The sequence below is a fragment of the Hyperolius riggenbachi genome, chromosome 11, assembly GCF_040937935.1.
Source record: "Hyperolius riggenbachi isolate aHypRig1 chromosome 11, aHypRig1.pri, whole genome shotgun sequence".
Taxonomy (NCBI): domain Eukaryota; kingdom Metazoa; phylum Chordata; class Amphibia; order Anura; family Hyperoliidae; genus Hyperolius; species Hyperolius riggenbachi.
In genome coordinates, this window is record NC_090656.1 from 75,835,966 (window position 1) to 75,849,351 (window position 13,386).

The window sequence follows — 13,386 nt, forward strand, 5'->3', positions numbered from 1 at the left end:
GTCAGACATGGCGCAAGGGACTGAAGGAGGCACAAGGGGACAGAAGCAGGCACACAAGTGACAGGAGGCACAGGAAGGGGGGGGAGGATGTACAAGGCACAGAGGGACACAGTGACAGCTGCCTACAACTTACGCTAAGCAGATGCATTGAAGCAAGTAATAGAACACCAGTGGGGGAGTGGCTTTGCCCAGTGGGCATGGCTTCATCCAGGGGCATGGCTTCATCCAGCAACATGGCGCCCCCAGGACCAATGGCACTCCAGGCAATGGCCTGTACTGCCTATGCCTAGAGGCTCCCAGGGGCGCCTCTAGCCATTTTGTCACTCTAGGCAAGAAAACCTGTGGCAGAGGGGGCAAAGGTAGCACAGGGGGACAAAGAAAGGCACAAGGGGACATAAGGAAGCACATGGGGACATAAGGAGGCAGAGGTGGCACAGGGAGACTGAAAGATGCACATGGAGACAGAAGGAGGCACAAAGGGAGACAGGAGGCATAAAGGGAGACCGAGGGACAAACAGGGGGTCAGACATGGCGCAAGGGACTGAAAGAGGCACAAGGGGACAGAAGCAGGCACACAAGTGACAGGAGGCACAGGAAGGGGGGGGAGGATGTACAAGGCACAGAGGGACACAGTGACAGCTGCCTACAACTTACGCTAAGCAGATGCATTAGAAGCAAGTAATAGAACACCAGTGGGGGAGTGGCTTTGCCCAGTGGGCATGGCTTCATCCAGGGGCATGGCTTCATCCAGCAACATGGCGCCCCCAGGACCAATGGCACTCCAGGCAATGGCCTGTACTGCCTATGCCTAGAGGCTCCCCTGGAGACCCCACTTCCCACCAACCCCCACCCCACCACCACCCCCCATCACCTTCCGAGTGCATCCGATTTGATTGAGCTGCGCTTGTATTCGATTGTGCTGCAATTGTATTTGATTGTCCCGTGATCGGCTTTGATTGTCCCGTGATTGTTTGATTGCCTCTGAGACCCCACTTCCCACCACACCCAACCCCCCCCCCCACCACACCCTACCCTCCCCCCACCACACCCAACCCTACCCTCCCCCCCACCACACCCAACCCCCCCCCCCCACCACACCAACCCTACCCTCCCCCCCCACCAGGGGAGGACTGGCCCAGGGGGACGGGGGGCAATTGCCCCCCGGGCCGCCCAAATCTTAAGTAATTAGGGCCAGCCGCTGCTATACGCAGCGGCCACAGACATACCGCAGTTGACCGGTTCGCAGTGGGGATCGCAACCTCGCGCGATATTTCCCGTCTCCAATCAGAGAAGGGGCTGAGGCGGCCGGCCATGGTGTGCCCTTGTGCGTGGCTGCGCCTGCGGTGGATGTGAGCGGCACAAGGACACAAATAGCTTAGGTCCTCTCCGGCCCGGTTGGTTGACCCTGCTTGACTCCGCCCCCCGCCTGGAGCCATTGCCGCCCGCAACGTGCTGCTGTGCCTGCGGTGTCATCGGAGTGAGCTGTCTCACTCTTCAGCTTTCTGTGCTGGGGGGGCTGGGGGCCTGGAGCTGTGGCTACGAGTGGCTGGCTGGAGGAGTCGGACACAGTCCTCCCCTGTGCTGCTGTGCCTGAGGTGTCATCGGAGTGAGCTGTCTCACTCTTCAGCTTTCTGTGCTGGGGGGGCTGGGGGCCTGGAGCTGCAGCTACGAGTGGCTGGCTGGCTGTCCTGGCTGGAGGAGTCGGACACTCTGGGGGCTGGGAGTCGGAGATGCCACCTATAGCTGCTTGCTGCTGTGGAGGAGGAGGAGGTGTAGGACTGAGGAGACAGGAGGATAGAGAAGGTTGGGTCCAGGTTGCCAGAGGAGAAGGTGGTTTTTATAAGTTTTGTTTCTGTACTTCTTCTCCCTTCTTGTCACTGAGTTACTCACACTTTGCTGCCTGCCTGCTACTACTGTCAAATTCAATTCTCTGCCCAGGCCAGTGCCCTCTGAGTTTTTTTTTGTGTGATAATCATCCCCATTCTGACCCTGGCCTGAGGGGGAACGTTTTTTCTTCTTGTGGTGTGATTGGCGGCAGGGGAGGGGGGAGGTAGGCAGTTAGGCACTGTCAAACAGGTAGTTGGAGGGGGGGGGGGGTTAGGTGTCAGACAAGTAGTTTGTATGGTGGGTGGGCAGGAGTGGGGTTAGGCATCACCAGGTAGGTAGGTTTGTGTGTGTGTGTGTGTGTGTGTGTGTGTGTGTGTGTGTGTGTGTGTGTGGGGGGGGGGGGGGGGGGGTTGTTAGGAGTTATCAGGCATTTTTAATGAAATAAGTGCTACTTACCCGGGGCTTCCGCCAGCCCCACGCTCCCAGCATGTCCCTCGCTGCAGCTATGCAGTCAGCCATTCGCTGCTGCTGCCTCCCAGTCCCCGGCGATGGCACCAGTCCGACCTGGATGTCGGCCTGTACTGCGCCTGTGCGAGCAGCACTGTCAATCACCGCCACGTGAACCGGAGTGTACTGCGCAGGTGCAGTAGTTCTGCGTCTGCACAGTACGCTCTGGTCCATGTGGCGGTGATTGACAGCGCCGCTCACACAGGCGCAGTCGGCCTGACATCATCGCCGGGAGCTGAGAGGCAGCGGCAGCGAACAGCTGACTGCAGAGCTGCGGCAAGGGACATGCTGGGAGCTTGGGGCTGGATGAGCCCTGGGTAAGTAGCACTTATTTTCATAAAAAAAGCCTGATAACTCCTTTAAGGTTAGGCATCAGACACAGACAGGTAGATTGTGCGGAGAAATGGGGTTAGGCATCAGGTACATAGTGTGTGTGTGTGGCTGGGGCTGTTAGTCATCACAATTTGAAGATTTGCACACAAGAAAGATATGGCTTTGGGCTGGGGGTGCTGTGAAACGGGCCTCTAGTTTGTGTTGTCCCCCCAGGCCAAAAGGTCCCAGTCCTCCCCTGCCCCCCACCACACCCAACCACCACCTTCCGAGTGCATCAGATTTGCTTGTGCTGTGATTGGAGTCGATTGTGCTGTAATTGTATTTGATTGTCCCGTGATTGTTTGATTGCCTCTGAGACCCCACTTCCCACCAACCCCAATACCTCTCAAATACTCCCTTTTTGCTAGGTAGGTGCTCTTTTTTTCTGGGTAGTCTCGGAGGAAAACCCCATAAATTTAGCAATCCACAATGGCAAGAAGGGGGCTTTCCGATGACGAGGTATACAGGTACATGGACCAGTCGGATGAGTTCTTTTGGGAAGAATCATCCATCGAATCTTCCGGGTCCGAATTTGAACCTGTAGAAAGCAGTGGTTCCCTGACCGAAAGTGATGACGAGGCTATGGTCCCGGCTAGAGCCAGGCGTACCAGACCCCAAGTCGTTAGACCGCAGGTGGCGCAGGATCCGCCTCAAGGGCAGCAGGGTGGTGCTAGCGCTGTTGATAGTTTTCTTGGTGAGGCAGGCACCAGTAGCGCAGCATCTCCTGGACTTGGTACCAGTACTTCTGTAGACCCTGGCGCAGTGGTGAGCATCAGCATGGAAGTTGAAACTGGTACAGTGGCAAGTGCAGTAGTACCCCCGTCGCAGCCAACAAGAAAAAGACGGGCCCGTAGTACCCATAGACTCCCAGAGGTGCTGGCACAACCAGATTGGCAATCCCCTGATTCCGCCGCACCCGTAGTGCCCCCTTTCACCGCCCAGTCTGGAGTCCAGGTGGCGACAGCTCATCTAGGAACGGCCCTAGACTTTTTGCAGCTGTTCATCACCCAGGTTCTCTTGGACTTAATTGTGGTTGAGACCAACCGTAAAGCCACACAATTCATCACCGAGCACTCGGAGAGCATGTATGCCCAGCCTTTCGGGTGGAAACCAGTCCAAGTTTCCGACATTAAAATCTTTTTGGCCCTTATCCTTCACTTGGGACTAATGAAACAGAATGTATTGCTGGCGTATTGGTCTACGAACCCAGTACATCATGTTCCCTTGTACCCTGCTGCCATGTCCAGGACACGATTTGAGTCCATCCTGCGCTTCCTGCACTTCAACGACGACGAAACCTGTCATGAAAGGGGAGACCCTGCTTATGACCGGCTCCACAAAATTCGGCCCCTCATAGACCACCTGTCCTCAACATTTGCAGATGCTTATATCCCTGAACAGAACATCTGCGTAGACGAGTCCTTCTTACGCTTTACCGGGCGCCTTGGCATCAAACAGTACATCCCAAGCAAGCGCGCCCGGTATGGGGTGAAACTGTATAAGCTCTGTGAAAGGGCCACAGGCTATACATGTCGTTTTAGGGTTTATGAGGGAAAAGACTCAAAATTGGAGCCGGTCGGGTGCCCTGACTACCTTGGGGGGGGGGGGGGGGGGTGGAAAGGTTGTGTGGGACTTGGTGTCACCCTTGTTCCAGAAGGGGTACTATCTTTTTGTGGACAATTATTACACAAGTGTGGCCCTCTTTCAGCACTTAAAGTTAGAAGGAATCCGATGCTGTGGCACTGCGCGGCCTAGTCGCCAGGGCTTCCCCCAACGGCTCATTACCACCAGACTTGAACAGGGGCAGAGGGCCGCCTTGCGTACTGAAGACCTGCTCGCGGTGAAATGGAGGGACAAGAGGGACATTTACTTTCTGTCCACCATTCACACAGACATGACAGTCCAAATTCAACGGGCAACTAAGGTCATTGAAAAGCCCCTTGTCGTCCACGAATATAATGTCAACATGGGAGGGGTGGACTTCAATGACCAGAGGTTAGCGCCCTATTTAATTACCTGGAAAACAAGACGCTGGTATAAGAAAGTGTCTTTTTATCTGATTCAATTGGCAGTTTACAACAGCTTTGTTCTCTACAGTAAGGCTGGGAGAACTGGATCTTTCCTCCAATTTCAGGAACAGATCATTCTGGACATCCTGTATCCAGGAGGTGCCAGCCCCCCCCCCCCCCCCCCCCCCCCAGATGCAACTAGCCGACTGCATGGTAGGCATTACGCCTATCAGATTCCGTGTGCCCCAGGTCAACGCATCCGAAGAAAACGTTGTCGTGTCTGCAGCAGGACTGGAAGAAGGAATGACACCAGTTTTTATTGTCACCGCTGTCCTGACCAGCCTGGCCTATGCGTAGGGCAGTGTTTTGAGAGGTACCACGAGCAGGTACACTATTAGAACCTAGGGAACTCCAGACACAGGAGTAGGCACACACTCAGTGGTCTTTCGCACATTGTCCCAGGTGGAGGAGAGGTGAGCTTGAAAACCAAAAAAACGGGTAAGCATAAAAGTCGGAAGGATCGGTTTCCATGCTTGATATTGCTGATCTGTCCTGGGTTGGCGATATAAGACGGCATGTTTGAATTTCCCTTGAGTGTGGACACCCCCGGTTTATATGTGATTTGGGCCTATGATGATGCTTTAATGCCACACAGAGTCATCTCTATTGGCAGGCATATTGCTGTATCCTACAGGCATAATGCTGTATACTAAAGTTCTGAGGCCCAGTCACATAAGTTGGTGGCTCACCCTGAGTGCAGGGTGGCACGGGGTGTCTCTCTCCTGAGGTTATCCCTGCCATTGATGTGAAGAAAGATCTGCCATTGATGTGGAGCAAGGTATGTTTGCCGTTCATTTTTCCTTTCAGCCCAGAGTGCATTACTTGTATACCCAATATAAGGAGTATAGCAGAAACTCCTAATACTGGCCATACATGTAATGATTGCAGAGACCCTAAAATGCCAGGACAGACTCCACAAATGACCCCATTTTGGAAAGGACACCCTAAAGTATTATGTGAGGTGCACAGTGAGTTCATAAAAGATTTTAGTTTTTGTCACAAGTTAGCAGAATTTTTTTTTTTTTTTAACAAAGTGTCATTTTCCGTTTACTTGTGACAAAAAATAAAATTTTCAATGACCTCACCATTACCCTCATGGAATACCTTGTTGTGTATTCTTTCCAAAATGGGGTCATTTGTGGGGTTTGTTAACTGTCCTGGCAAGTGGGCGGGGTGCTAAATTGTGAGCACCCCTGTAAAGCCTAAAGGTACTCATTGGACTCTGGGCCCCTTAGCGCAGTTAGGGTGCAAAAAAGTGCCACACATGTGGTATCGCCGTACTCGGGAGAAGTAGTACAATGTGTTTTGGGGTGTATTTTTACACATACCCATGCTGGGTGGGAGAAATACCTCTGTAAATGACAATCTTTTGATTTTTTTACACACAATTGTCCATTTACAGAGTTATTTCTCCCACCCAGCATGGGTATGTGTAAAAATACACCCCAAAACACATTGTACTACTTCTCCCGAGTACGGCGATACCACATGTGTGGCACTTTTTTGCACCTTAACTGCGCTAAAGGGCCCAAAGTCCAATGAGTACCTTTAGGATTTCACAGGTCATTTTGCGGAATTTGATTTCCAGACTACTCCTCACGGTTTAGGGCCCCTAAAATGCCAGGGCAGTATAGAAACCCCACAAATGACCCCATTTTAGAAAGAAGACACCCCAAGGTATTCCGTTAGGAGTATGGTGAGTTCATAGAAGATTTTATTTTTTGTCACAAGTTAGTGGAAAATGACACTTTGTGAAAAAAACAATAAAAATCAATTTTCCGCTAACTTGTGACAAAAAATAAAATCTTCTATGAACTCACCATACTCCTAACGGAATACCTTGGGGTGTCTTCTTTCTAAAATGGGGTCATTTGTGGGGTTTCTATACTGCCCTGGCATTTTAGGGGCCCTAAACCGTGAGGAGTAGTCTGGAAATCAAATTCCGCAAAATGACCTGTGAAATCCTAAAGGTACTCATTGGACTTTGGGCCCTTTAGCGCAGTTAGGGTGCAAAAAAGTGCCACACATGTGGTATCGCCGTACTCAGGAGAAGTAGTACAATGTGTTTTGGGGTGTATTTTTACACATACCCATGCTGGGTGGGAGAAATAACTCTGTAAATGGACAATTGTGTGTAAAAAAATCAAAAGATTGTCATTTACAGAGGTATTTCTCCCACCCAGCATGGGTATGTGTAAAAATACACCCCAAAACACATTGTACTACTTCTCCCGAGTACGGCAATACCACATGTGTGGCACTTTTTTGCACCCTAACTGCGCTAAAGGGCCCAAAGTCCAATGTGTACCTTTAGGATTTCACAGGTCATTTTGCGGAATTTGATTTCCAGACTACTCCTCACGGTTTAGGGCCCCTAAAATGCCAGGGCAGTATAGGAACCCCACAAATGACCCCATTTTAGAAAGAAGACACCCCAAGGTATTCCGTTAGGAGTATGGTAAGTTCATAGAAGATTTTATTTTTTGTCAAAAGTTAGCGGAAAATTGATTTTTATTGTTTTTTTTCACAAAGTGTCATTTTCCACTAACTTGTGACAAAAAATAAAATCTTCTATGAACTCACCATACTCCTAACGGAATACCTTGGGGTGTCTTCTTTCTAAAATGGGGTAATTTGTGGGGTTTCTATACTGCCCTGGCATTTTAGGGGCCCTAAACCGTGAGGAGTAGTCTGGAAATCAAATTCCGCAAAATGACCTGTGAAATCCTAAAGGTACTCATTGGACTTTGGGCCCCTTAGCACAGTTAGGGTGCAAAAAAGTGCCACACATGTGGTATCGCCGTACTCGGGAGAAGTAGTACAATGTGTTTTGGGGTGTATTTTTAGACATACCCATGCTGGGTGGGAGAAATAACTCTGTAAATGGACAATTGTGTGTAAAAAAAATTAAAAATTTGTCATTTACAGAGATATTTCTCCCACCCAGCATGGGTATGTGTAAAAACACACCCCAAAACACATTATACTACTTCTCCCGAGTACGGCAATACCACATGTGTGGCACTTTTTTGCAGCCTAACTGCGCTAAGGGGTCCAAAGTCCAATGAGCACCTTTAGGCTTTACAGGGGTGCTTACAATTTAGCACCCCCCAAAATGTCAGGACAGTAAACACACCCCACAAATGACCACATTTTGGAAAGTAGACCCTTCAAGGTATTCAGAGAGGGGCATGGTGAGTCCGTGGCAGATTTCTTTTTTTTTTGTCGCAAGTTAGAAGAAATGGAAACTTTGTGAAAAAAAAAAAAGTGTCATTTTCCGCTTACTTGTGACAAAAAATAATATCTTCTATGAACTCACTATGCCTCTCAGTGAATACTTTGGGATGTCTTCTTTCCAAAATGGGGTCATTTGGGGGGTATTTATACTATCCTGGAATTCTAGCCCCTCATGAAACATGACAGGGGGTCAGAAAAGTCATAGATGCTTGAAAATGGGAAAATTCACTTTTTGCACCATAGTTTGTAAACGCTATAACTTTTACCCAAACCAATAAATATACGCTGAATGGGGGTTTTTTATCCAAAACATGTTTGTCCACATTTTTCGCGCTGCATGTATACAGAAATTTTACTTTATTTGAAAACTGTCAGCACAGAAAGTTAAAAAAATAATTTTTTGGCCAAAATTCATGTCTTTTTTGCTGAATATAATAAAAAGTAAAAATCGCAGGAGCAATCAAATAGCACCAAAAGAAAGCTTTATTAGTGACAAGAAAAGGAGGTAAAATTCATTTAGGTGGTAGGTTGTATGAGCAAGCAATAAACCGTGAAAGCTGCAGTGGTCTGAATGGAAAAAAAGTGGCCGGTCCTTAAGGGGTAGAAAGCCCTAGGTCCTCAAGTGGTTAAACTACAGTTTGACAAACACAGCAAAATAAAGAGGTGACATGCTTCACTAAACTAAGCAGTAGAGTTACTTACATGTAACTCAAGTGACTTGTTACTAGAGGCTGCAGCTTGTCACGATGACTAGTCAATAAATGCTGTGACTACTCGCTAGCAATAGACTTGCCTAAATGTGTACCTGTAGCAAAAAAAAGTGCTCCTAGGAGGTACTCACCTTGGGAGAAGGAAGCCTCCTGATCTTCGGGGGTTCTAGAACTGGAGTGGGCTGACGTACGCGGACAGGGAAGCCGCTTTAGGATCTATAGGCTTCCCCCTCCCAAGTATTTAAATTTACCAATCGCAAACCTCATGTTTGCTTTAGGCCCCTTTCACACTGTGCGTTCGAACCTGCGTTGCGTTACTGTTGGCTGCCGCAATTGCCGCTGAGGCACTGAAAGTCTATGGTGTCTAGCACACTGAAAGAAATGTGCCAGGAGTATCCATTTTAAGTCTGCAGCGCGATGGAGGCAAACTTCTGCGGTGATGCAATAATATCGGAAGTCATGTAAGTAAATGGTGTCACGGGTTTTTAAAATTTGCTAACGGTTGCGTGCAGTGCGCATGCGCAGACGCCAATTAAGTCGTGATGCGCAACGTGTTTGCAGGGTATAAATGGCCCAATGGCTGTTTCTACACATTTTTCGTTGAAGTACTGCATGCTGGTTCCGGATCTCGGGAGCGACCGTCACGGCGGATCAGATCTTTTAGATCCGATGACTCCCGCACAAAGTACCATGATGGCTTGAACTCTCATTCACTCCCATCGTGTGCTGTCACATGACATCGCGTGCACCCACTGGCAGGAGGATGGATCGGTGAACGCTCAACGTTGGGGGACGTCACTGTGATCCATCTTCCTGCAACGTTAGGCGAGTAGCCAGTTTAAGCATTTAGTGGCACTACACAACTCTAGCAAAAAGCTAGAACAATGTAACACTGTAAATGGCGTTGTCCTGGCAATGAAAAGGTCAAAGTAGCCAATTCACTTTTTATAAAAATCCTGCAGCAGGCATGGCCCTGACTAGTAATTTAACCACTTCAGAAGTGAGCAGAAAATGCCTACCAGTGCCAGTACATTCTCTAGTGCCAGTCAGTGTCAAGCAAGTCCTATAAAACAGCCAGTCAGCACTAGTATCTATTTAGTGCTTCCAGTGTTACTGCCCCTTAATACTTAAAGAAGCCCTTGTATGTACAGTAGACTTGTGGAGAACAGCCGTGGTCATTTGCACATACCTTCACAAAGCTGCACTGCTTTGCCTTCGCTCCAAACTGCCATTTACATTGTGTGTCGGCATCATAAATCTGTCCAGGCAGCTTCTCCGGGTACTGAAAGTGTCCCAATTGCTTTGGCTCATCAATGAGACAGGAGGATTGAGCTGTGCTGTGATAGAATTCAATGTGAATAATTTACACGGTTCAGATGCAGCCAATACAACATTGAGGCCTAAGCTACACAAGCAAGATAAATCTCTTTAGATCTAAAGCTTGAACTCCTTTTTGGCATTTGCCTCATTTGCAATGCCTTGACCTGATTTTATATGGGACAGCTGTCAAAAAGGCGTTAAACTGTAGCTTCATGTTCAAGGAGAAATGCAGACGATTTTCAAAGTTTACAAGGTTTTCAAGAAGAATTTAAAAACATTACCGAATTTACATTTCCTTTGCCCTCCCTGACCTAATTGGAACTGAATTAAAGAGGAACTCCAGTGAAAATAATATAATAAAAAAGTGCTTCATTTTTACAATAATTATGTATAAATGATTTAGTCACTGTTTGCCCATTGTAAAAATCCCTGATTTATATTCTGACATTTATCACATGGTGACATTTTTACTGTTGGCAAGTGGTGTAGCAGCTGCATGTTTTTTTGGCAGTTGGGAACAGCTGTAAACAGCTATTTCCCACAATGCAACGAGGTTCACAGACCGGAAACTGCCAGAAGTACATCTGTACTCAGAGTTTCTTGTGGGAGGGGTTTCACCACAATATCAGCCATACAGCGCCCCCTGATGGTCTGTTTGTGAAAAGGAATAGATTTCTCATGTAAAAGGGGGTATAAGCTACTGATTGGGATAAAGTTCAATTCTTGGTCAGAGTTTCTCTTTAAGTGTACCTGCACACAGGTTGTGAGCATACATTTGATATACTAAATATCCCTGCAGCTATGAGCTCAGAGATGTATATGAACTAAGCAGTTCACTGCTGGGGTGACCCCGGCTAACACTGCAAAGAAGTCAGCAGTACCCTTGTACTGATCACACCCTGCAAGTGCTCCTGGAGAACAGGCCTACCAAGGTGAAGTGTGGTAGGACCCAACAAGAATCATGGGGAGGAAACCATCAGATTTGTAGATATTTTTGTTTTCCCATTGAAAGAGAAACTCTGTAGACGGTAGAACTAATTATCCACTTTTCCCAAGATTGGTTGCTTGGTTAGGTGCTGATAATTAACCCCAAACTTAACCCCAACCCCAAACTTAACAAGGCCAAGTAGACACATTTGCCCAGGCAAAGGTTTCAAACCTTTCCAACCTGACAGCAGATGATTTTAACAAATGTGGGCAAGTTTAAAGATACTTAAGCCATGATTAAATCCTACTAGCCCCCTGCAGCCATCCTGTGCCTTCGCAGTCAATCACGGATCCTCCAGTCCCCCGCCGCCAGCTAGTTTCATTTTCACCGACTGGCCTGGCCACGTGTATCCTTCTTCGCATTCCCGTCTGCAATAGCATCCTGCGCATTCAAATTTCCGATTGCAATTCGGAAATCAGAAGACAGAAACGGAAATCAGAAAACGGAAATTTTGACTCTGCGGAAATCCGATTTACCACAATTTGGTAATTTTGGCCCAATCACAAAACTCGGAAACATTGGACCAATCAAAGAATGCTGAATTTTTCTGCAAAATTTTTATTTCAGACCAATCACTGATTTTCCATTTTTCTGATTTCCGTTTTTGCATATTTTTTTTTACATTTTGCATTCTCTGATGCAAAAAATGACTAATTAAATACTCCTCAAAAATTGTAAAAATGAAAAATCGGAAAATCAGAAAATCAAAAACACTGAAAATTGGAAAACGGAAAATCGGAATTTCCGCGGAATCGGAAATTGGCATTTCTGGCCATCCCTACCGAAGATGCCTCAGAAAATCAAGCCCATTAGCTTATGGAAGTGTAAAGAGAGGAAAACCAGTGTTTACATGCCTTGATACATCCACTTTTACTTTGTGTGTGCTGACCCTTAAAATGCACCTTGAGCTCTCTCTGAAAGCAATATACATATGTTGCCACATTCTAAAGCAGAGCAATAAAAGAATTCATATGGCATTAGGGGTCAGGGGAACGTTTAAGGATCATGGCGGCGTCTGTTACAAATAGACACAGTCCAGCCGTATGCAGTGTTTCAACATGCACAGAAATGTGTAACCAAGTCACTAGCAGGAAACAGAAGCAGAGACAAATGCGTTGAGTAACGGCAACACCTGGAGACTGAAAGAAAAGGTCAGTTTTGGAAATGTTCCTGCCTCAGAAAACAAGAGGAACATCTGGTTCTCTGCACTTTGGAAGGTAGCATAAGGCTGGCCTGGAAGCTTGTTAGACAGAAGCGACACTAATAAGAACTAATAAAGTTGGCAGTAAAAGCGCTGCAAGGATTCTTGGCAGCATTATGGTCATGCAGGAAGGAAAGCGGCATAGCAATCATCTTCCAGGATGATCTGATCTATGGGATAATTCTGGTGGCAGATGGCCATGCTGGCTCTCACCTGAGGAATTCTTTCAGATATTGCCTGCTGCACGCCGACCAGGAGAATACACCATTATTTCCAGTAAGAGTGGGAGACATGATGTTCCCTTCCGCCTTCCGGCAGGGATTCCCCTCTCCATCGTGGACCATTCCAAAGCTGTTAAAAAAAAAGATCAAAAAAGCATATCACTTAAAGTCCAACTCTAGCCAAAACATTTTCATTGAGGCAGCAGGAAAAATGACAAGAAGTTTTCATGAGGGATTCATATCTCTATGGTTTTTTTTTTCCTCTCTAGTTTTTAATCAAAAACTAATCCCAAAAAATAAATTAGTCCTGTAAAAAAAATGTATTCTTCTGTGCATGTGACTCAGCACACATGCACTTAATTTATAAAACTATAAGTATACCAATTCCAACATTCATTTATGTTAAATGGCAGCTGCCACATAGGGGTGTTTGAAATTACACTTACCGGTACTTTCACACCTGTAGAGAAAAAAGTGCTCCAAATAAATATATATACTTCAGTAGATGGAAACCTGGATAATCCATAGGCATCCCCCTGCACCTTGCAAGTTGCAGCATTGGGATTCCCCCAACCTCCTCGACAAGGGGTTGTCAACAGAGAGTGGCGGCACTACGCAGTAGCACAAAGCTGTTCCGTTCTACTGCGCAAATGTGAACTGTCATGTGCCGGTGCAGTGTGGCCATGCTCATTCACTTACAGGAGCACGGCCGCAGACTCACAGTGTCTCGGGGGAGTGCCGGTGCTCTAGCAGTGTTTCTCAACATGTTATTGGTATGTACCACTTAGAAAACCCTGTACTCACCAAGTACCCCCTGACATAGTAAACATTATCACAGCTACCCCTTAAAGAGAATCTGAAGCCAGATTAAAAATGCCTTTTTAGCTCATATTCAGCAGGGGCATGTTTGCCCCTGCTAAAACGCCGCTATCCC

The 13,386-nt window shown here is 47.3% G+C and overlaps 1 protein-coding gene across 5 annotated transcripts in view; it reads right to left on the reverse strand.

Annotated features, from left to right (window-relative positions):
- ADAMTS18 (ADAM metallopeptidase with thrombospondin type 1 motif 18) overlaps window positions 1-13,386 on the reverse strand; it is a 196,392-nt gene that overhangs the window by 65,462 nt on the left and 117,544 nt on the right. For all 5 annotated transcript variants that reach the window (XM_068260418.1, XM_068260416.1, XM_068260417.1 and 2 more), the window contains 2 exons: window positions 12,445-12,582; window positions 9,912-10,059 (listed from right to left, as the gene is read on the reverse strand). In XM_068260418.1, coding sequence (XP_068116519.1) covers window positions 9,912-10,059; window positions 12,445-12,582 — 286 coding nt within the window. The remainder of the gene's footprint in view (window positions 1-9,911; window positions 10,060-12,444; window positions 12,583-13,386) is intronic.